The 24116-nt window shown below is 40.5% G+C and overlaps 4 protein-coding genes across 4 annotated transcripts; all 4 read left to right on the top strand.

Moving 5' to 3' along the window:
* Positions 1–5064: 5064 nt before the first annotated feature.
* LOC145467345 (kelch-like protein 24) lies at positions 5065–8469 on the top strand. The gene has a single exon (XM_081450896.1). It carries the CDS (start codon positions 5587–5589, stop codon positions 7291–7293), a length of 1707 nt encoding a protein of 568 aa, XP_081307022.1. The 5' UTR covers positions 5065–5586; the 3' UTR covers positions 7294–8469.
* Positions 8470–8562: 93 nt separating this feature from the next.
* On the top strand, positions 8563–15560 carry LOC145467477 (kelch-like protein 11). Its single transcript, XM_081451039.1, has one exon. The coding sequence runs from the start codon at positions 11968–11970 to the stop codon at positions 12259–12261; it is 294 nt and encodes a 97-aa protein (XP_081307165.1). The 5' UTR covers positions 8563–11967; the 3' UTR covers positions 12262–15560.
* On the top strand, positions 12400–13680 carry LOC145467278 (kelch-like protein 11). The gene has a single exon (XM_081450823.1). It carries the CDS (start codon positions 12400–12402, stop codon positions 13678–13680), a length of 1281 nt encoding a protein of 426 aa, XP_081306949.1.
* A 205-nt stretch (positions 15561–15765) lies between the features above and the next one.
* LOC145468050 (kelch-like protein 11) lies at positions 15766–21929 on the top strand. Its single transcript, XM_081451708.1, has one exon. The coding sequence runs from the start codon at positions 16655–16657 to the stop codon at positions 18353–18355; it is 1701 nt and encodes a 566-aa protein (XP_081307834.1). The 5' UTR covers positions 15766–16654; the 3' UTR covers positions 18356–21929.
* The last annotated feature ends 2187 nt before the right edge of the window (positions 21930–24116 follow it).

Here is a 24116-nt window from a genome sequence, read left to right as displayed (position 1 = left end):
GCTCTACTGTTGGAAAACGTAGAAATGGATATGAAGGATTTGTGGTCAGCCCTAAATCAAGGCGTAGGTTCAAGCATTCTATCCAGTGAAGCAGGCGATCGTGAAGAAGCTAGAGCGACGGCATCAGCAGGAATACGAGGAACGAATCACAAATCTGACTCGGAGGCATTTCAATTTCTTTTTAATTGGGTCAATTGTGGGAAAAGGAAAGAACGAGATATCCCGAACAACTGTTTGAAGTATTAGATGATGACCAGTGTGGTTCTGTCTCGGGCTTGCATGAAGGGGATTGTAGTGCTTGAAATTGCATTGAACTCAGCCTTGTCTTATACGTTCTAGTCTCGTACTCTATTCGGCACGCACTAAAACATGTATTTTTTCAATGAAATTGCACTGAACTCAGCCTTGTCTTATAAGCACTAGTCTCGTATTCTATTCGGCACGCACTAAAACATGTATTTTTTCAATGAAATTGCACTGAACTCAGCCTTGTCTTAGAAGTACTAGTCTCGTACTCTATTCGACAGGCTCTAAAACATGTAGTTTTTCAATGAAATTGCACTGAACTAAGCCTTGTCTCATAAGTACTAGTCTCGTACTCTATTCGGCACGCGCTAAAACATGTATTTTTTCAATGAAATTGCACTGAACTCAGCCTTGTCTTAGAAGTACTAGTCTCGTACTGGTCTGTACTCTATTCGACACGCACTAAAACATGTATCTTTTCAATGAAATTGCACTGAACTCAGACTTGTCTTATAAGCACTAGTCTCGTACTCTATTCGGCACGCACTAAAACATGTATTATTTCAATGAAATGGCACTGAACTAAGCCTTGTCTTATAAGTGCTAGTCTCGTACTCTATTCGGCACGCAATAAAACATGTATTATTTCAATGAAATTGCACTGAACTCAGCCTTGTCTCATAAGTACTAGTCTCGTATTCGGCACGTACTAAAACATATATTTTTTCAATGAAATTGCACTGAAGTCAGCCCTTTCTTATAAGCACTAGTCTCGTACTCTATTCGACACGCACTAAAACATGTATTTTTTCAATGAAATTGCACTGAACTCAGACTTGTTTTATAAGCACTAGTCTCGTACTCTATTCGGCACGCACTAAAACATGTATTTTTTCAATGAAATGGCACTGAACTCAGCCTTGTCTCATAAGTACTAGTCTCGTATTCAGCACGCACTAAAACATATATTTTTTCAATGAAATTGCACTGAAGTCAGCCCTTTCTTATAAGCACTAGTCTCGTACTCTATTCGACACGCACTAAAACATGTATTTTTTCAATGAAATTGCACTGAACTCAGACTTGTTTTATAAGCACTAGTCTCGTACTCTATTCGGCACGCACTAAAACATGTATTTTTTCAATGAAATGGCACTGAACTCAGCCTTGTCTTATTAGTACTAGGCTCGTACTCTATTCGGCGCGCACTAAAACATGTGTTTTTTCAATAAAATTGTACTGTACTCAGCCTTGTGTTATAACTATTAATCTCGTACTAGAGGACCACCCTAATTGACCTACTGCTAGCTTGGTAATATCCTCTGCACTTACTGTTTTATTGCGTTCGACGAAGTGGAACGCAAATCTAATTTTGACCTGTGGCTTTTCAGAGTTGGCCTCCCTATGCACGGTTCTAAGCCGAAAAAAACCACATTCCTGTAAGGACACCAAAATGGCCACCCCGCTTGATTTTTGCAGGGGCATGTCACGGCCAGTAAACTGGTACCGTTTAATGCTAAGACATGTGATAAGACATGTGGCGAACATGTGAGTATGTGAGCAGGCCATGTGAGCTCGTCTTTCCTATGGATCTTTTTTGACTTCTTTCCATTCAGTCGCCGTACGCCTCGCTATTATGAGCTCTCAGCGTTAGATTTTAGCGAATTTAAACGCTTCGACGGCAGCATTTATCGCAATCTGACGGAATTGTCCTTGTTTATTAACACGACTTGGCTTTGGAATGATAACCGTGGGAACAGCTACATTTTGATTGCATTTGTTGATTAGCAGTCGCGACAGATAGCTCGATCTTTATCCGGTCGAAATTTTATTGTTTGGAATCGGTGGAAAAGTTCTCGGGAGGCAAGATCCATAAGACTACCTTATTCATCAGGGTAAATACTCGAATTAGTCGCGAAACGAGCACGCGACTGCAAATGCTAGTACGTAATTTAAATATTCTATGAAACTTGAGAGACTACAGAAACTGGCAGCGTCACGCAACTTATCAACAAATCGTGACCTGAAAGTGAAGGATGATCATCGCAGTAAATTTTCCAATAATTGGAAAGAAGAAACCTGAAAAAATCAGGGCTTCAACGGGATTCGAACCCGTGACCTCAGCGATATCGCTGAGGTCACGGGTTTGAATCCCGTTGAAGCCCTGATTTTTTCAGGCTTCTTCTTTCCAATTGCTTAAATTGGAAAATTTACTGCGATGATCATCCTTCACTTTCATCTACAACCGCAGTTCATATATGAATTATTTCATATAAACTTCACATCAAATCGTGACCTCTTCACTAGCATGGACTTTGACACCATGCATATCTGACTGTAAAACCTCGGTTGCTGCTGAAAAATGTTGATTTTAGCAATAGACAAAGGTTGAAAGTCAGCTAGTGAAATCATTTATTTACGATATGTAGTTGTATATGAAAGTGAGAGCGTCGAACGCACTCTCATAATCTCTGATTACTACTAGTTACTATTATTATTGCTCTATTTGGACGCACCAAAGCATGTATTTCCTCTGGTTTTTCTCATATTACGTGACAATAGCAATGACCTTGTCACGCGCTCTGTTCACCAAGGTATTTCACTTCAGTACATTTTACAAAAAAACATTGCTTAAGTTTTCTTTTAACTACTACACATGATTGATCTTTTTTCTAATATTTCGTACTACTTACATCTCCGCATGAGGACTTATTCTCATAATCGGCACACAACTTCGCTTCTCACTCATAGCTACTTATATTTTGGGCAGCAATGCAGTGTTGCGAGCGGTTGCTTTATACCTGTGTTTCAATTTTGTCTTTGGAATTTACAGTTTGCCGCCATCAGAGACGTTTCTCAGTTTAACATGCTAGTGATCTCCTGAAAGATTACTAAGTAACATTGCACCACAGATTATTTAACACCGAATGAAGTTCGCAAAACGCAAAGGTCACGACTATTACGTGCCAGGCGGCTTGGGGTCTGCCATGTGCTCTTGCATAACTACATAATTCGACATAATTTATGCGTCGTACTCTTCCCGGCATGGTACTCTATTCGGCATTTTACAGGCCCCCTTTTATTTCAAGTAAAAAAGAAAAACTCAGAGAAGGAAGAAACGTCGGCAGGGCAAGCAAAAAAAAAACCCGCCCCCCCCCCCTTCTTAGCTCAAGGTCTGGATCCGTCACTGGTTTGTCACAATAAAAAGTAAATGTGGTAGGAAGATAATGTAACCTTCGTTTGGAAACCAGCGCATTTTCGATTTCGGAGTTATGGCGGTGCGTGACATGAAGCTAAGATCGTGTTTGTCGAAAAATATACACTTATCTCGTGATTTTTAGCCATTTTAGGAGTTAAAGTATTAGGAAAAGTGCTTGCCTAAATGTTTTTTGGTTCGGTTCAGATAATCAGTTGTCTACATAGCCAAAGTAAGTTCCGGATGTTTACAGTATTTTCCGCGGCTCTATATTAGGCTCTATAATTTTGCGCGGAACATTTCGACAAATATCTCAACTTTGGGACAACGCACACACCTTAAACTTGGAGAACTGTCTTCTTTATTGATCATCTATAACATCACAATTTCTTGACTTTATCCACTAAATGGTTTTTGATTTTATTTTTTATTGCGTGACAACCCACACACTCTATTGGGCTCATCCCTCTAATTTATTTTTAGACATAGTTTCCAGCCCTCCCGCGGACAACGTTACCACGCGCGCAGCGTGGAGGATGAAAACGAGTGTAAAGCCGCTTGGGCTGCCACGTGAACAAAATATCGCCCCAACCTATTGGCTCCTTTCAGCCTCTCCTGGGATATGCCGTGACTGATCTAAAAATAATTTACGAGTGATTACCTTAGAAATAAGGCCTCTATGGTCGGCGGAATTAAAGGGACACTGTCAGCATTTTAAGCATGATTTTGGAAATCTCAAAAAAATATATAGATCTTTGGCAGCTGAACAATAATGGTTTTATTTTGTAGGGCAGTACTCGACAAATGAAAAGAAACCATTAGGAAGTGAGGATGGCCAACGATGGCGAGGATGGAAACGGATTGTGATTTGGATTTTTGAAAAAGCGCCAGGATCATGTCAGTTTTTCAAAATTTTCAAGTTTGGCTCGAAAATCGTTGAAATTTTGAAAAATTGTAGCTTCAGTGTGGACTTTCTTCAAGAAATTGCTTTTAATCATTTAGCTAAAGCTAATTAAGTTCTTATTAAATAAATTTAGGGACCATTTCGTGAATTTATAACAGTTTTAAGCAAATATATCGTGACCGTGTCCCTTTATCTTTTCGCCTTTATCCTGTCTTGACTGTGTACATCTGCTCACTCTGAGGAGAGTGTGTGGCTGTACAGTGCACAGCCTAAAAACAAACAGATACCCTGTTCAGGAAACTAAATACTTATACTATATGCCCCATTCCAGGTGAAACACCATAAAACTATACCTGTTCAACAGAACGTCCCCCTCCTCTTGCCCCCCGTCAAACATGTAAGCAAAGTGCACTGTTAATTATTGTTTTGTTAAGTTATCCATAGGGAACAGTGAAACGATTAGTGGTTGAAACGTAAACTGTTTGAGGAATTACTTCATGATATAAGATTGCGATTAACGAAAACCAAGAGTGACAAACCAGTTAGGAGTGATCCGTTACGTGTTATGAGCTATATTCGCCGATCGACTTTGTGTTGACCAAAATAAAGAGACCTGGCAATAATTTAGTAACAGAAGCAATACTAAATCACTAAGTTTAATAAAAGAGTTCTCTCTGTAGAGAGAACATGTTCGCGGTAGACCGTGTTTTTCTCTCAACCAGGAGTCTGGAAACTAAGTGCAACGCAGCTGGAAGTGAATCATTTGGACTGAGCTTACGGAAGATACGAAATGGGGAATACTTTACTAACAAGGCACTTTGGTTGACCCGGCGAGCACTGTACAGGCAGCAACATTATGGATAAAAAAAGACGAGATGACATGAACCGATCTAACGTTACTTGTTGATGAAGTATAAATTTCCGTTTCTTTTTCTGTTAAGGAATTATATTAAATACATTTGCTTCTTTGGATGAGAAATGATCGTTTCAATAAACAGAAATATTTTACTGCGTTTTACTAGTCTGTGTTTTTGTAGGCTGCGTTCTGTGTTTTGCACGTCCACGTTTGACAAGTCCAGTCCAGTCCAGTCTATCAATTTTTCCTTCCACGATGACGTCATCTCGCTTCCAATGACCTCTTCCAAACAGTCTCGCTGTCGATTGCAGATTGTAGATTTCGCAGAGGTATTTGAGGCTAAAGGAATCTGTAATTTACAGAAATAAGTTTATTGTGTGGAATATGGAAGATCTACAGCCAATCTCTGATACGGAGCAAGCTGCTTTCTGCGTAGAATTGGCGAAGCGGCTTAACATGTTTCGAAGACAAGATCATTTATGCGACATAACTTTGGTGACGAAAGATGGCAAAGAATTCAAAGCTCATAGAAATGTGCTTTCCGCAGCAAGCCCGTTCTTCTCCAAGCTTCTTCAGAGCGACATGAAAGAAAATCGAGAAGGGATTGTACGGTTTGAAGAGATCTCGGGTGCTGTAATGGAAGATGTTTTGGAGTTCATCTACACAGGAAATGTCAAGGTAACTGAAGAGAATTCTAAGGATCTTATCGCTACGGCGAACTATCTTCTCATTCCGGGCTTGAAAAATCTTTCAGGGCAATTTCTAGAACGACAGATATCCAAATCAAATTGCATTTCAACATTTTATTTTGCTGAGATGTACCAGTGCTACGAACTGATCACCAACACCAGAAAGTTCATCCACGAGAACTTTGCATCTGTGGCAGAAATGGATGAATTCTTAAACTTGGAAGCTAAAGAAGTCGAGAGGTGGATTTCTAGTGACGACATTTCAGTTGCTGTTGAAGCAGATGTGTTTATGATCGTATTAAAGTGGATCGAACAAAACAAAAGCAAGGGAAAAGCATCGTTTGAAAAATTGTTTCGTCACGTTCGACTGGCTTTCCTGTCGCGTGACTTTTTATTGGATGTCGTGACAAACGAACTCGTGGAAGAGAATTTTGATTGTTTCAAGCTGATCTCCAAAGCTATAAAGCTGACTGGGTTTTCAAGTGAAGAAAATCTTTCGCAGTCGCCGAGAAAAGGGCTTGAAACCCGCGCCATTGTTGCTTGTGGAGGGAAATACACTTTGTGTTATCTCTCAGAGAAAGACGAGTGGAAGTGTTTAGCAGACGGGCTGTCAAAGAGAAACGACTTCACTCAAATGGTAAACCACCGTGATCAGTTGTACGCCTTCCCGTCTGATGGTACGGCAGAGAGGTATGATCCCGTGTTTGATTGTTGGTCTACTCTGGATCATTTGGAGTGGCCCACAGAAGATCCTGCTAAGGTGACTGTCGTCAGAGGCGAAATCTATTCTATAAATATCGATACATCATCAAAAAAGTCCACTATCAAAAGATTCAATGTTGAGCGGTGTTCATGGCAGACGGTTTTGTCATCTCATGAGGGCTGTAGGCTATGGTCTTGTGTTGTTGCGGCTGGCAATCATCTGTATGTTTGGGGCGGGAGGCTAGAGGATGACTTCGCTTCGAAAGCTGAGAGATTTGACACTGTAGAAAACAAATGGGAGGAAATTGCAAGCATGCAACAAGCGAGAGTGTGCGCTTTTGGTGTTGCAACTGAAGGGAAGATTTTTGTAGCCGGAGGGATGGAGAATTGGTATTGGTGTTTGAAGACATGTGAGATGTTTAACATTTCGACAAACGAATGGCACTTAATTGGAAGTTTGAAAGTTCCTCGCGAAGATGGCAGTATGGTTTGTCTGAAGGGAACACTCTATGTACTGGGTGGCATAAATGTCTATAAGCGAATTGAGTTGAGTGTTGAATGCTATGACCCTACAGAGGACAAATGGATCGAGAAGACAACCATACCAGTGAAAAAGATCTCCGAAGACGATGAAGAGTTATTCACCGGCTGTGTACTGAAACTCTCCAAAGGAGTACTAGACAAACTTGATATTATTTAACAATTAAACCCGTAGCCCTTGCGGGCTACGGGTCAATAGCCCATTCGGCTTCGCCTCATGGGCTATTGACCCGTGGCCCTTGAGGGCGAAGGGTCTAATTGTTTTAGTATCACCCAACTAGTCGAACAGAAAAGACAATAATAAAGTTAGCAAATGCAAGTTGACGAAATATTTATCTGGGAATAAAACAAAAGAAAGCATCACGCTCGATTGCGGCAATTTCGCTACTCGAGGACTATTGCTAATAGACCTCTAGTAGCGTAGCCAATTAAAATGCAGGATTTGCATTAGTCCACTAGGTGGGTGATACTAATAAGGAATAGTCACGCGGGATATAACGAGATTGGGTCGTCGGGTCTACCGGCCTACGCATTTTCTCGGCGCTCATCCCAAAACGCAGACCATGCAGACTGCAGACTGCAGACCGCAGACCGTGCAGACCATGCAGACTGTACAGACTGAGTACTTTTTTTTTCTTATTCTTGTTTTGGCATTTACTTTTGACTGGCATATTTTTTGGTTCTGTTCATCCACAGACAACGCAAACTCGGTGGTATGTGACTGTTGAGGTGTTAAAGATTTTGCAAGTGAAACTCCCTTCAGTCCGAAATATGCTTAAGTAAAGCTATTTTAAAATGTAGAAATAAGCTTCACTTGTAATGTGATGTGACACGTAACATGTGCATTTTCTACTCTTGGTATCAGATACAAAATGTAATTCCAAGTGGATGTTGGAGTGTGACTGCGATCACGCCAAAAAAGCCTAGCGCATGGAAAGATCACAGAAAACCGAATAGCATTTGAAATTCTCAGCGCAGTACGATTGCTGTAATGAGTTGATGCGATGGTTAATTTATCTGTCCTTATGGCAGTTTTGTTTTCATGGCGATTTAAACTGCGAGTGGTCCCTCTTTCCCTTAGTCCATCGTGCGTGACGCATAAGAAAACCTTGAGGAAAAACTTTCATGCGAGCATTTTTTTCGTTGAGGTTTACTTACGGTCATGTTCAACTAAGCGAAACAGGGAATATTCCTAGTCTAATGGCAATTCTGTACTTTGTGAAGAAAAAGAAGTGATTTGTGGGACAAGGTCGCTTAATTAGAGTCACCGTCCTTGCTTTGTTTTATGAATCAGTTAAGAGGAGAACAAAGACTAAGAAAATGGAAAAAAAAACAACAACAACAAATTGACAAAATAAATAAAACCACAAACCCGTCAAAAATTGACACAATTTGCGCCCAGAATGTATGGAAGTTTATTTTTATGCTTGATATTAGTATATTTAGGACCAATAAAGGGAATTTCCCATAGAAAGTTTATTAAACGCGTGAATCAACAGTGAGATGCTGAGTTTGTGCCGCCTGTGAATAAATAGCAAACATTATAGGACATATTGAACACTATTTCGTCATTAGAAGCGAAAAAAGTGAGTCAAATGTTAGAAAAAAAAGTACTCAGTCTGCATGGTCTGCACGGTCTGCAGTCTGCAGTCTGCATGGTCTGCGTTTTGGGGTGATCGTTTTCTCGGTGAGATTTCATCAGCACTTAAACGATGAAGATCAGTTGTAGTATTGAACCCAGATCTTCTAAGCTACGGGCAGGCTTTAGGGAGACTGAGACAGACTGAAGTCTGGGTACGAGATGAGTTGTGTCTCCAGCTAACAATTTGCAACATTTTACTGGGAGTTGTCATTTTAAGTCTTCCACTTCCGGCGACCATTGTAGAGCAGAATTTATAAATATATTTACATGGTTTTCAGTTTCAGTAAGTGTTAGACTTAATTGTAACTCACTTAACAAGAATCGTTCGATAGCTGGCTAGTTGCAAGTTGGGCTTAACAAAGCGAAAACTAGAATTGTTTGGTGTTTACCTACCAAGAGATCGATGATATTTAGTGTCCTTCAGCTCAAAGTAAGAACACACGTACGACTCTATTTTCAAAGCAAGAGTGCTTGCTCAAGATTAATACTTGCTATGCTGAGAACCTTCGCTTTTATGGTCAGCGTCGCGGGACGAGCGAGGGCTGTGGGAACGACATTGGCTGTAATTGAGAATTTGTATTTGTGCGTAAAATGTTGAAAATGGATGAAAACTCGTTTGAACATAGTTAATAGACGGGTTATGAAGCCCGGCAAACATCAAAGGAGAAAACAAAAAAGCCAAGATTTATTTTATCGTTTGTTTTGCGTTCATACGCTATGCATGAATTACGTACCCAAACGTTTCTATTGGTTACTACCACCGTCAATAGTAAACAACTATTGTGTTTTGTGCACGGTCAAGGCCAAAAGAAGAGAACAAAAAATACAACAAAGAACTTTGTCGAGTTTCATAACCATTTCCCTCTATTAACTATGGTCTGAAGGAAGAACAAAACGTGATAAAATTTTCATTAAGCTTGTGCAAATGACATGGATATAAGACCGTGTTAAGGTTTACTTCTGTCTAATAACTAATGTCTCCACCAAAAAAGTCACAATGAAAAGTAAATGACTAAGAGAACAGATTAAGATACTTCCATATTATTGACGATCCTTATCGTCAATAAAATGGTGAAAGAAACCCCAAAAGTTGCAAGAATCGCGTTTTTTGTGGGCACCGCATGAATTCATTTTAATCATTGAGCGTTACCAAATCAAGGAAAAACAAGGAGTTCTTTTCTTAGTTTTTTCAGCTTAATTCTCTGAGAGGCATTGGAATAATTTTACATGTAACAGTTATCGCTTTAGACAAGAGACCATGATCTACCTCATTTTCTCTTGCTTTAGATTGTAACTCACCAAGTGGTACTAGGATAGAAATCCCGATATGATATGAAAATTACTCCCGTCTGGCTGTCATTTAGGACCACCCCCCCCCCGGGAGGGAGAGGGGGTGCAGGACACTTTACTCTCACATTGCCTCTGTCCACCCATGTAGTCAGGTGTACAAATTGGTCTCGGCAAAATAACCACTAGAGGCGGGGGAAGGCCAACCCTGCAGTGGGTAGAATTCCATCCAGGGGGAGTAGAAACATCCCCTTTTACTTCATACTTCAGAAACAGGGGTAAGCTCCGGCCTGATGGGTCACTTGGCTCGTATGCATACTTTCCTCTCTCCCTCCGGGCGAGATTTGTCACTGTGGATAGCAAATTAGCTGTTGTCAAGGGAAGAGGAAGGGTCAGAGAGTTAATCCCCCGTATTGACCCGATCCCTTTAAGTTATTTTTTGATATAGTATCCCGTCTTCCCGTTCCCATGTGTGCCTGGTCCTTGGTTTCAGTAAATTGCGCGAATGAGGTTCTAAAATTATGCCCAAAGTGCACTGTTGATTATTGTTTTGTTAAGTTTGCTATAGGGGGCAGTGAAACGATTGTAATGATTTGAATGTAAGCTGGTCAAAAAATTACTTCATGTCTGATCATGTCTTAAGATTCCGATAAAGGAAACCACCCACAGCGAGAAAGCCATTAGGAGTGATCTGTTACGGGCTATGAGGTACGGTTCGGAATATTCAGTCGGTAATGTTTGCTTCGCTAATCGACCGTCTGATGACCAGAATGAAAATCCTTGCAAAAATGTAATAAGAATAGCAACACTTAATTACCAACTGTAATAAAAACGTTCCCTTTAATTTAGAAAAAAAAAAAAAAAAAAAAAAAAAGGTAAACCGTGCTTTTCGTCTCACAACCAGGGGTCTGGGAGCGAAATAAGCGCAGATGTGGAAAGTATCAAATTGGACTGAACTTACGGAAGACTTAAAATAGGGAATACTTTACTAACAAGGCACTGTGAAGGCTGCTAGATTACGGACCAGAAAAACGAGATGACATAAAGGGATTATGATTATTGAATTATGAGCTCGAGATTTCTATGAGGTGATAGTTGATGAGGCCTTCGGCCTCATCAACTATCACCTCATAGAAATCGAGAGCGAATAATCTAATTGTTCTAGTAGAATTCTTCTTAAAATTTACTTCAAATAACAGTGTCCAATTATTTTTTGACGTATTATTAAACCTTGCGCCTGAAAGAGATCGCTCGGATTGAATTGTCATCTAAAATTGAAGTTGTTTGCGCGCGCGCATCAGTTTTTTCAATAATTTCAACTTTTTTAAAAGTGAAGAAACCGTAAATGTCCTTCGTTTGGACTTCTCAGGAATTTAATTATCCATTTGCATCAAAATTTTCCTCCAAACCTTTGGAAAAACGAAAAAAACGTGGCCATTGCCTAGGCGACCTCCACAGCACACTAATGGCTGATAGTGTGCAATGGTTCAGCCAATCAGCTTAGAGCATTTGCATTAGTATACTAGTAGAATTCTACTGTTACTTAGAAACGTTTAGTATTGAAGCATATGTTTTTGTTTCTGTTAGGAATTATATTAAAATTAATACGTTTGATTATTTGGGTGAGAAATGATCTTCTAAAAATAATACAAATATTTAACTGAGTTTCAGAAGTCCGCGCTTTTGTAGGCTACTTTCTACAAGGCTGTGTTTTGCAAGTCCGCTTTTGTGAAGTCCAGTCCAGTCCAGTTCAGTCTATCAATTTTTCCTTTCCCGATGACGTCATATCCCTTCCAGTGTACTCAGTGAAGAGTTTCGCTTTATTTGGTCGTGATTTGGCAGAACTTGAGGGCATCTAAACGGTTGTAATCTGTAATTTACAGAAATAAGTTTATTTTCTTGAGCATGGAAGATCTGCCGGCAATCTCTGATACGGAACAGGCTGCTTTCTGTGTCGAATTGGCGAAGCGCCTTAACATGCAGCGAAGACAAGATCATTTATGCGACATAACTTTGATGACGAAAGGTGGAAAAGAAATCAAAGCTCATAGGAATGAGCTTTCCGCAGCCAGCCCGTTCTTCTTGAAGCTTCTTCAGAGCGACATGAGAGAGAATCGAGAAGGGATTGTTCGGTTTGAAGAGATCTCGGGTGTTGTAATGGAAGATGTTTTGGAGTTCATCTACACAGGGAGTGTCTAGGTAACTCGAGAGAATTCCGAGTATCTTATCGCTGCAGCGAACTATCTTCTCATCCCGGGCTTGAAAAAACTTTCAGGGCGATTTCTAGAACGACAGTTGTCTGAATCAAATTGCATTTCAACATTTTACTTCGCTGAGATGTACCAGTGCGACGATCTGATCATCAACACCAGAAAGTTCATCTACGCGAACTTTGCATCTGTGGCAGAAATGGATGATTTCTTAAACTTGGAAGCTAAAGAAGTCGAGAGGTGGATTTCAAGTGACGAAATTTCAGTTGCTGTTGAAGCAGATGTGTTCAAGGTGGTATTAGAGTGGATTGAACAAAACAAAAGCAAGCGAAAAGCATCGTTTGAACAACTGTTTCGTCACTTGCGACTGGCTTTCCTATCGCGTGACTTTTTATTGGATGTCGTGACAAACGAACTCGTGAAAGAGAATTCTTATTGTTTCAAGCTGATCTCCAAAGCTATAAAGCTGCCTGGCTGTTTAAGTGAAGAACATATCCCGCAGTCGCCGAGAAAAGGGCTTGAAACCCGCGCCATTGTTGCTTGTGGAGGGAAATACACTTTCTGTTATCTCCCAGAGAAAGACGAGTGGAAGCGTTTAGCAGACGGGTTGTCAGAGAGAAACGAGTATACTCGAATGATAAACCACCGTGATCAGTTGTACGCTTTTTCATCTGATGGTGAGGCAGAGAGGTATGATCCTGTTTTTGATTGTTGGTCTACTTTGGATTATTTGAAGTGTCCCACCACAACTCCTTGTAAGGTGACTCTCGTTAGAGGCGAATTCTATTCTATAGAGATGAATATGTCATCCAGAAAATCCACTATCAAAAGATTCAACGTTGAGCGGTGTTCATGGCAGACCGTTTTGTCATCTCATGAGGGCTTTAGGGTCTTACCTTGTGTTGTTGTGGCTGGCAATCATCTGTATGTTTGTGGCGGGTTGGTAGAGAATGACTTCGTCACGAAAGCTGAAAGATTTGACATTGTAGAAAACAAATGGGAGGAAATTGCAAACATGCGACAAAAGAGAGGGTACGCTTTTGGTGTGGCAACCGAAGGGAAGATTTTGGTGGCCGGAGGGAGGGAGAATTGGGAATCATGTTTGAAAACATGTGAGATGTTTAACATTTCGACAAACGAATGGCAACTAATTGCAAGTTTGACCGTTCATCGCGTGTGTGGCAGTATGATGTGTCTGAAGGGAACACTCTATGTGCTGGGTGGCCTTGATGACAAATATCGACGACAATTGCGTGTTGAATGCTATGACCCTACAGAGGACAAGTGGATCAAGAAGACAACCATACCAGTGAAAACGATCTCCAGAGGCCATAACGAAAGATTTATGGGCTGTATTCTGAAACTCTCCAAAGGAGTACTAGACAAACTTGATGTTATTAAAGAATAGTCAAGCAGGGAAAAAAACAAGATTGAATCGGGAAGAAGGCAGGAGATCCACTATCTACTACGCGAGGGAAAAATTTCCCCCGCCGGTAGGCTACCGGCCTACGCGTTTTCTCGGTGAGATTTCATCAGCTCTTGAATAATGAAGATCAGTTGTAATAAAGAACCCAGATCTCCTACCGGCAGGCGGAATGGAGACTGAGACAGAGTGAAGTCTGGGTACGAGATCGGTCGTGTCTCCAGCTAACGGTTGCTGACGGCAGGCCATTTCCGAGTTTCCTTTTGCCTCTGTTTCAAAACGAGTCCTTGTGGAAAACTTTTGTCATGAAAATGAGTTTGATTTGCATGAAAATGAACTTATAGAAGAAACACATTTTGATATGAATGGTTTGGCACGATGACTCATTGTGGAAAGAGGCAAAATCAAAGACAACTCGGAAATGGCCTATTTTCAACATTTTACTGAACAGTCTCATTTCAAGTCTTCCATCTTCTGCGACAACTTGTACAGCAGAATTTATAAATCCATAGTTTTCAGTTTCAGTATGTTTTAGATTTAATTGTAACTCACTTAACAAGAATCTTTCGGTAGTTAACTATATTGCAAGCTGACAACGAAAACTAGAATTGTTTGTGTTTACTTACCGAGAGATCGATGATGTTAAGTGTCCTTCAGCTCAAAGTAAGAAGACGGGTACAAGTCTATTTTCAAAGCAAGATTATCACTTGTTATACCCAAAGCCTCCCTTTTTTAGGGTCAGCGTCACAGGACAAGCGAGGGCTCTGAGAACGAGATTGGCTGTAATTGAGTTTATAAAATTTCACGAGAGAAATAAATATGGTGCCGGAGTTAAATTATTAAGCCCCAGCGAAACGATCGCAACATGTCAACGCAAGATATCGCAACGCAACATGCTTGACCACCCTGTTGCAACGTGTTGCGACGTGTTGCGACATAAAGGGTGTTGTTGACTTAAATTTGACCGTTTTCAAGCCCCGGCCAGACGATCGCAACATTTCAACGCAACACATCGCAACATTGTTGGGCGCAGCATCTTGCAGGCGCTTGGACATCCTGTTGCGACATGTTGCCACATGTTGGGTGTTGTTGGCTCAAATTTAAAAATGATCAAATTTGGAACCCCGGGAGGGGGGAACTCCCATATGAGAAGGTCAGGGATGCTCGTCGGAAGATTTGAATTTAACTCCTAAAGAAGATTAATGTGGGGGTTACTCGAGCGTCATTAGACCCCTAAAAGATACCACCTAAAACGGAATAGGTTCGATTACTAGCCACTGCTCAAGAAAGTATCCCGCGCGCACTTGTAGATCCGACTGGCGTACTCAAGAGCAAATGAGAGCGTTTCTTTTATTGTTATTATTTCTTCGAGTGCACCCTAAAGGATACTTTGACAGCTAAGAATGGTGACGTTTTGTCATCAACACCTTAAGTGAGACCAAAATCCTTGATTTACCCGAGACGACTAGAATCCCCGACTTTTTCATAGCGGAGTTCCCCCTCCCCGGATTTCGAACATCGCGTTGCCCAAGGCCGTTTTACAGTCGCTTCCGCCGTGTCAAGTTAGATATCAGGGACTTTAAGATACGTTACGTCGAAGTGCTACTACGGCTATTTTGGCCGTACGTGAGGGACTATAGGCTAACAACGGTGTTTTACTCGCCAAACTCAACTGATTAAGATTTTGCTGTACGGCAATGGTATGTGCAGTCTCTACGTGTCTTTACAAAAATGACTACTTTCGAGGAAACCAGAGATTATTCTACTTTCGTATGAGATAGGCTTGATTAACGACAATGATTTCCTTCTCCTGTGTCCGTCTTACATCTCCCAGAACTTAGATTTGCCTTTAAGAACTTGATACAACCGCCTGTAATTCCAACCACAAAACAAAATATAAACTCTCATGCAAAAAGGCTCGATTTCAACACGGACAGGTTGTTCGTACAACGATTACGTGACAAGCCCCAAAATACAAAACTTTTGATTATAATAAAATACATTTTGAAGACTAATAAACAATTATAGCTCAGATTAGAACATACGAAGCTGAATTGATCATCTCGCGGAAGGTGTTAAAATCGTTTATATTTTCTGTACGAATGACAAAGAAACAATGATCTTAGAACTGATTTTTATGATTGAGAACTTTATCTTTAAACTAGGCTGTTCAAACAGTGAAAAAAGCGTTAAAATGAGAAGTAAACAGCGGGCTTATATTCACGTAGAGAAGACTACGTGAAACCAGCCACTTTGCAGTAGTAGAATGCAAGGCTACGACAGGAAAGTCGTACTGGTACGCGCGTCATGACGTCACCGGAAGTGATCTTCACTATCTGCCGCCGGAATACAGTCTAGCCGTACCATATCTTAAATTCCCTATTCTTTGAATTTCTGACGCAAGTACTAAATATCTTACCGCAGAAATGATCTACATTGAATAGACTTTCGCACGAACGTTTTTATAACTAGAAGCTAATTACATAAATAACGCACTTCTCAAAGGTGTCCACTTACGCAAGGTTAACAATACTTGATTGCCCGAAAACTGAGGAGATATTGAAAATCACAAAATTGATGAGCTGTATGAATTTTTGAATTGTGATTCAAGACGTGACATTCTCCAAGTTGAGTGCCTCATAGCCACTTTGATTCTGTTAGGAATTATATTTAATACATTTGACTCTTTGGATGAGAAATGATCCTCTCAATTAAGAAAATACTTTACTGCGTTTTGCTAGTCTGCGTTTCTGTAGGCTGCGTTCTATTAATCTGTGTTTTGCAAGTCCACGTTTGACAAGTCCAGTCCAGTCTTACACGATGACGTCATGTCACTCTTCCAGTGTCCTCTTCTAAACAGTTCCGCTTTCAATTGTGTTTTCGGTCGTGACTGATTTCGTAGAGCTATTTGAGGCTAAAGCAATCTGTAATTTACAGAAATAAGTTTATTGTGTGGAATATGGAAGATCTGTCACCAATCTCTGATGCGGAGCAAGCTGCTTTCTGTGTAGAATTGGCGAAGCGGCTTAACATGTTTCGAAGACAAGATCATTTATGCGACGTAACTTTGATGACGAAAGATGACAAAGAATTCAAAGCTCATAGAAATGTGCTTTCTGCAGCAAGCCCGTTCTTCTGCAAGCTTCTTCAGAGCGACATGAAAGAGAATCGAGAAGGGATTGTTCGGTTTGAAGAGATTTCGGGTGCTGTAATGGAAGATGTTTTGGAGTTCATCTACACAGGAAATGTCGAGGTGACTCAAGAGGATTATTGCGAAGATCTTATCGCCGCAGCGAACTATCTTCTCATTCCGGGCTTGAAAACAGTCTCCGGGCGATTTCTGGAACGACAAATGTCTGAATCAAACTGCGTTTCAACATTTTATTTCGCTGAGAAATACCAGTGTGACGAACTCATAAGTAAGAGCAGGAACTTCGTCCACGCAAATTTTGCTTCTGTAGCAGAAATGGATGAATTCTTGAACTTGGAAGCTAAAGAAGTCGAGAGGTGGATTTCAAGTGACGAAATTTTTATTGCAGGTGAAGAAGATGTGTTAAAAATCGTATTAAAGTGGATCGAACAAAACAAAAGCGAGCGAAAAGCAACGTTTGAACAATTGTTTCGTCAGATGCGACTGGCTTCCCTATCGCGTGACTTTTTAATCGATGTCGTGACAAATGAACTCGTGCAGGAAAACTCTAGTTGTTTACGGCTGGTCTCAGACGCTATAAAGCTGATGGCTTTTCCAGTGGAAGGAAGTCTTTCGCAGTCTCCGAGAAAAGGGCTTGATACCCGCGCCATTGTTGCTTGTGGTGGGAAATACACTTTCTGTTATCTCCCAGAGAAAGACGAGTGGATGCGTTTAGCAGACGGGTTGTCAGAGAGAAGCTATGGAACTAAGATGTTAAGGTACCGTGATCAGTTGTACGCCTTTCCATCCGCTGGTAAGGGAGAGAGGTATGATCCCGTTGTTAATGGCTGGTCTACTTTGGACTTGTCCACCACAAGGTCTACTAAGGTGGCTGTCGTCAGAGGCGAAATCTATGCCATAGAAGTCAACACATTAACTAAAAAATCCACAGTCAAAAGATACAAGGTCGAGCGGTGTTCATGGCAGACGGTTTTGTCATCTCACGAGGGTTGCAGGGACTCTTCTTGTGTTGTTGCTGCTGGCAATCATCTGTATGTTTGTGGCGGGTTCCTGGCAGGGGAGTGCTTTTCGAAGGCTGAGAGATTCGACACTGTAGAAAACAAATGGGAGGAAATTGCAAGCTTACAAGAAAAGAGAGAGCGTGCTTTTGGTGTGGCAACTGAAGGAAAGATTTTCTTAGCGGGAGGCATCGTGAACAGATCATGGTCGACAACATGCGAAATGTACAATATTTCTACTAACGAATGGCAGTGTATCGGAAGTTTGAATGTTCCTCGTGCCGATGGCACTATGGTGTGTCTGAAGGGAACACTCTATGTGCTGGGTGGCCATGACTATTGGCGAAGTTACTTGAATGTTGAATGCTATGACCCTACAGAGGACAAGTGGATCGTGAAGACAACCATACCAGTGAAAATGATCTCCGAAGACAATAAAGATATGTTCACCGGCTGTGTTCTGAAACTCTCCAAAGGAGTACTTGACAAACTTGATGTTATTAAAGAATAGTAGGAAGGAGAGTAAGGATTAGGATCATAGTTCTGCAGATGATATGATTGACGATTGACCATTTTATTTTTACATTTCACTTGAAAGTTTCATTTTAATTTTCCCATTTCTCGCGACTAACGTTCCGTGGAATTGATGAATATATTTACTTAATATCAACTATGTTTTAGATGTAGTTAAAACTCACCTAAATCTCGCAAAAATCTTTCGGTAACTATATATCAAGTTGGGATCAACAAAACGAAAACTGAAATTGTTTCATGTTTACTTACCGAGATATCAGTGATATTTAGTGTCCGTCAGCTCAAAATAAGAAGAGAAGGACAAACTATTTTCAAAGCAAGAGTTCTCTCTCAAAACATCACTTGTCATGCTTAGCTGAGCCTTCGGTTTTACGGTCAATGTCACGGGATGAACGAGGGCTCTGGAACCGAGATTCGCTTTAATAGTCCAATTTTGATACACAGTCGACTTCTGTTAACTCGAACCTTCAAGGGAAATTGAAAAAGGTTCGAGTTATCGGGAGTTCCATTTATCGGGAGTTTAGAACAAATGACCGCAAATAAGGAAAAAACGTTGTTTAAAGTTTTTCTATTCATGCACTGATTTTAATCAAATTTAATTACAGAATAGAGAATTACAGAAGTCAAGTGAAAATAAAACAATACATATCTAAATTAGTGTATAAATCGGAACGTAACGTAATGTGAAAAATATGACAAAGGAAGAAAGCAGGGAGAAGTCCAGGAACTGTGAAACGAGAACAATGTCGGGCTACTGGTACTAAGCTCATGATATTCACATTTTCTATGTTCACGCGATTTCTTTTTTCTTTTCATGTAATGTACATTGTAATCAAATTCAATTATACAGCTATAGGGAAGCTGAGTGATAATGGAACAATACTTTTCGTAATTTCGTATAAACTGAACTGAAACGTTCTGTGTAATGTAAAAGAAATGAAAAAGTTCTCACGGCTGCTTCAAAATAAATTTGATGTTTTGGACTACAGTACACTGCTTGTTTTTACTTGTCACGTATTGACAGATATGGTTCGTGTTATCGAGGTTAAAATCATATTGAAGATGACTTGAAGGGAAACGAAAATTACTTCGAGTTAGCGGGAGGTTCGAGTTACCGAGGGTAACTGAATTATAGTAAATGTATGACGGAAATCCAGGGGAAATCGATTTTGGTTCGAGTTAGGGCGAGGTCTGAGTTAGCGAGGGTACGAGTACGTGTCGACTGCATTAAAATTCAGCCTAACACAATAGACCTCAGTACGAAGCTCCAGGGAATAAACCCCACAAACTCTGTAGTGAGGTCTATCGTTTTAGGCTGAATTATAATATATCAAAATTGGTGTATTGGGTCTTAGAATTTCACAAGAGATATTAATATGGTGCAGGAGTTAAATTATCACTGGTCATGTCCAGAGCTCTTACAAGCGAAAACGTTGTCAACACCAAACAAACTACAGCTTGAGTGTTTATCAAGCTGATGGGCGGCAAAGAAGATGTATTTCTGTGTAAAATGTGGATGAAAATCGTCCGAGCGAAGAACGATAAAATGTGACAAACATTTTCATCACAAGTAATATTTGCAACTTTCAGTTTTCAAACTTGTCGAACGCGCATAGAATGATTGTCTGAATGCGATTATTTCATTGGTCTCCATAATTTTGTAATTAGGCGAGGATAAGAGAACACGATGATCGTCTCCCGGTACAGGAGATTTGAATTTTCTTCTCTGCAAATTCATCGAACACGGAATTTGACCAATTACAGGACTGAGGATACCTTGATTTATTTATTTATTAATAAGCTAGCGCACATGAAAGGGATATTGGAAGTCGCTCAGGTTTACTTCTGTCTAATAACACGGTCTCCACCAAAAAAGTCACAATGAAAATGTAAATTTTGTGGGCAGATAAAGAAGAAAAACATGTTAAAATACTCTCTCCCTAGCCCTAAACGCTACCAGAACCTCGTTTTAATTTGTGGATACCGCATAAATTGATTTTCACCCCAGCGAAGTAGCAATTCTCTGTGAAAAATCATCCCTGTCGTAGTTTAGTTCAGTTTATTCCCTGAAAGGTATGAAAAAATTTTTAATAGTGATCATTTCAGATCTAAACACACTAAGCTAAGCGGTGCTACGCTATGAATTGAAACCCAAAAGGATTACTCCTGTCCGGCTGTCATTGGGGATCCCCTCCCTGAAGAGATTCGACACTGTGTGAAACAAATTACTCAAGGGAAGGGATCAATGTCCTGCCTCATCCCTCTAAGGGCCTCTTCATACAAGTCCGGTCAACCGGGCTGGCTCGGTTTCCGAGATCTCGCCTCGCCACTCTTTCATTCGTAAAAATGTCGATGTGTTCATATGAGAACCCGGGCTGGCCCGGTAACCGGGATGAAAATTTTCCCATATGAACACTCCAGCCCGGGTAACCTGGACGAAACTTTTTACACAAAATACTTTGCTTTTGCAACATAGCGGCCAAAATGGCATAATTTTTGTCTGGTATGTATTCCCGCTTTAGGAGTATGCGAATTAGCATTATTAGTAAAGTTTCAAGAGTCCACAAAGTTACGACAGCCGCGAGCGATACAAGTTTATGTTCCACCATTTTCGTTGTTTCTTGGATTTCATCCCGGTAGACCGAGCTGAAATTTCCCATATGAACAGACAACAAAATTCGTCCCGGTAACCGAGCCAGCCCGGTTACCGGGCTCACATGAAGAGGCCCTAAATTACTTTTAGGAATAGTGTCCAGTCCTCCCACCGATAACAGGGAGCTTAAGAAACCACGACGGCGACGCTGAGGACAACGTCGATTAAAAAATGAGTTTACATTTTACCTACGAATCTCGCGGTACTCTAAAGTCATTTACTTTGTTTATCACTGCCAAAGCTATCACGAAACTGAATCTAGGACACATAGATAAATTCGAAATAAAAATTTAAAATTTAAAAAATTAGCCGTCGTTGGTTCACGTTCTCCAGCAAGAGAAAATGAGGCTAGATCATGGTCTCTTGCCTTTTGCTGCTTGGGCGGCGAGTGCCTGTTTGATTTTAGACCATCTATTTGTTCGGTTGCTTTGAATACTGGACGGTTTGTTACTTGTACTCGTTTGTCTACTCATACTGCTCTGCCGTTCATTCAGTTGTTATTGTTTGTGCAGGGGACATCTGTCTCTTATAGTTTCGAAATGTATCAAAACATATCGAAAGCCGAAGCTCCTTCGCTTGTAATTAAAATATCAAGAAGACATCCCCATAGCGTTGGAGGTTTTCCTTTGCTTTGAAACGAAACGAAACGAAACGAAACACAAACAGATCCCCCACGAAAACATCCACGCAACTCTCGCTTAAAATCCGTGGAATAACTGCGTACCATGTCTTAAAATAACTTAAGAGGGATTCCCTTGGCGTTTGGGTATAAGGTCTATATGGGGATTCACTTTCTTACCTGGATAATCTCAAGTATGCATAATGTTTTACCTTTTGATCAGTTGGCATATTCTAGCTCTTTTAGTCCAGTTTAGTACGTATAATGTTTTGCCTTTGTGGTCAGATCGCACTCTTGCTCTCTAATTCCACATATGCATTATGTTTTGCCCTTTGATCAGGAGATGGCATTCCTTCTCTGTAAAAGTTTGCCCATCTTTGAAAACTAGTTGCCTTTCTGCTGAAACCATTAATGAAACCCCTGAACATGATCATGTATTAACAAATCGTGACTATTTTGTAAATATTGAACACCAGCAACTCTAATTTCTAAAATGACAACTTGCGTCATTCTATGACTGATTTGCTATTGCCGGCTCTAAGTAAGAAGTTTCCCATTCCTCCTACTTCTAGTGACCTTTAATCCAAGTCTAGAGTACGCGAGGTCGCAGTCTTTATATAATTTAAGACGCGGTCAGCGGTGTAAAACGCAGACTGCGGACACGGCTTTGATAGACTGTGCTCGCAAAAGTAGCATAATATGCTACTAGCAGTGCTCGTATATTTCTAAAATTGTGCTCATGCTTATGCTAGTTTTTGTAAATTATGCTCATTTTAGTAAAAAATGCAGAAACTATACTTCTACTTTTTACTTTAAATTTGGTAAGAACACTTCAATATCTATGCAAGAAACAAGAAAATGGCAAACATATGTACCTGACTGTATGCGCTCGCTGTCGCGAACGCCATCTTGGGTAACCGAGCTAGTTATGCGCATACGTTGAGTGTATGGAAAGAGTCCTGGATCACTTCCTGTGGGACCCAGGTCCCATGAATGAGACAATAAGCAGACAAAAAATAATTTTGTTACTTAAATTTTCCTGCGACACTGATCTCGGGCCAAACCAATTGGTTGCATGATCAATAAATGACAATTTTGCTCTACAACACTGGCCAAAATTGCAAATTAGCTAGCAGTGCTTTTTTCGGAAAATCGATGAAAAGTATGCTCGTATCGACGAATTATGCTAAACATTATGCCAGAGCAATCTATCAAAGCCAACTGCCGACTGCAGACTGCAAACTGCAGACCGGGGATAAAATGCAGACTGATGGTAAAATGTAGACTGAAGAAAAGGGGTCAAATGCAGACTGCAGCCTAAAGACGTTTTAATTATATGTCGTGTTATTTCCATCATAGAGTGCTAACCGTAAACAGGGTTATTCAGGCTAAGTCGCAGTGAAATTCTGCACTCCGGTTAGCCTGATTATCACTCTAGTTAGATTGAATATCGCTCAGGTTAGCCTAAATAACGCACCGGTTAGCCTGTTTACGGTTAGCTGTCAGTGATTGAAACGGTAACACAAGTCAGTTATTAAAAAGTATGTAGTGTCTGCAGTCTGCATTTCACCCTCAGTCTGCATTTTACCCCCGGTCTGCAGTCTGCAGTCCGCATTCTGTGTTTTACACTGACCGATTTAACACTGAATTAGAATCAGTGCTGCACATTCCTCTAGATTAGGCAATATTAATTACTTACAGCAGGACTGTGATTTGACACTAAAACATGTCTCCCTCATGAATTATAAGACAAAGCAAATACTTTATATTCTGTATATATTTCAATAGAAAAAAGGGCTGTAGAAACTTTTTAGTCTTAGAAAACCTGCTATTCCATTGTTTAAATGTGAGTAAAAACGGGAAAATTTTTCTTTCTCAGTTTATGCTTCATTTCAGTGAGTTCAAAAGTCTTCTCAGTGACCCATTGGATCTCTATCTTTTGCTCTGAGTATTTGTTTGACAAGTAAGTGCTATATTGTCACATTTCCACAACAGACACAGCTTTCAAGCAGGTGTCAGTGTCCAGCAAGCTATTTTGCTTTGCATGTACAGCATCTAGCAACCATGGATGTCGTATTGTTGCTATGTGTTTCACTACTACCAGTGATCTCTAGTCACGTTTCCCAAAGGAAATACTTTTGTGTCTTCGTATTCCCGAAGGATAGATATTTGTTCTCCAAAAGGAATTCAGGTTTGTGTCTCGCAGGACAATCTTTTGATCTACGACGGGAATTAATCGTTTCCTGAGGGAAAAATTCATGACCCGTTTATAAATTCTTAGATCCTGTACACGGGACATTTCGCGATGCTGAGCTGAACAAATCACTCGGCCATAAACAATCTATCCACAACATCAAAAGGGCTAAAATCTCTTTATGAAGAAAGACTGTGCATATTGCTTGAATGCTGCTAGAGGAGTTGGGGGGGGGGGAGGGGAGGGTGACTCCCATTTGAAAAGGACGGGCT

The sequence above is a fragment of the Orbicella franksi genome, chromosome 14 (genome assembly GCF_964199315.1).
Source record: "Orbicella franksi chromosome 14, jaOrbFran1.1, whole genome shotgun sequence".
In the NCBI taxonomy this organism is placed as follows: domain Eukaryota; kingdom Metazoa; phylum Cnidaria; class Anthozoa; order Scleractinia; family Merulinidae; genus Orbicella; species Orbicella franksi.
This window is presented reverse-complemented; position numbering and strand designations above follow the sequence as displayed.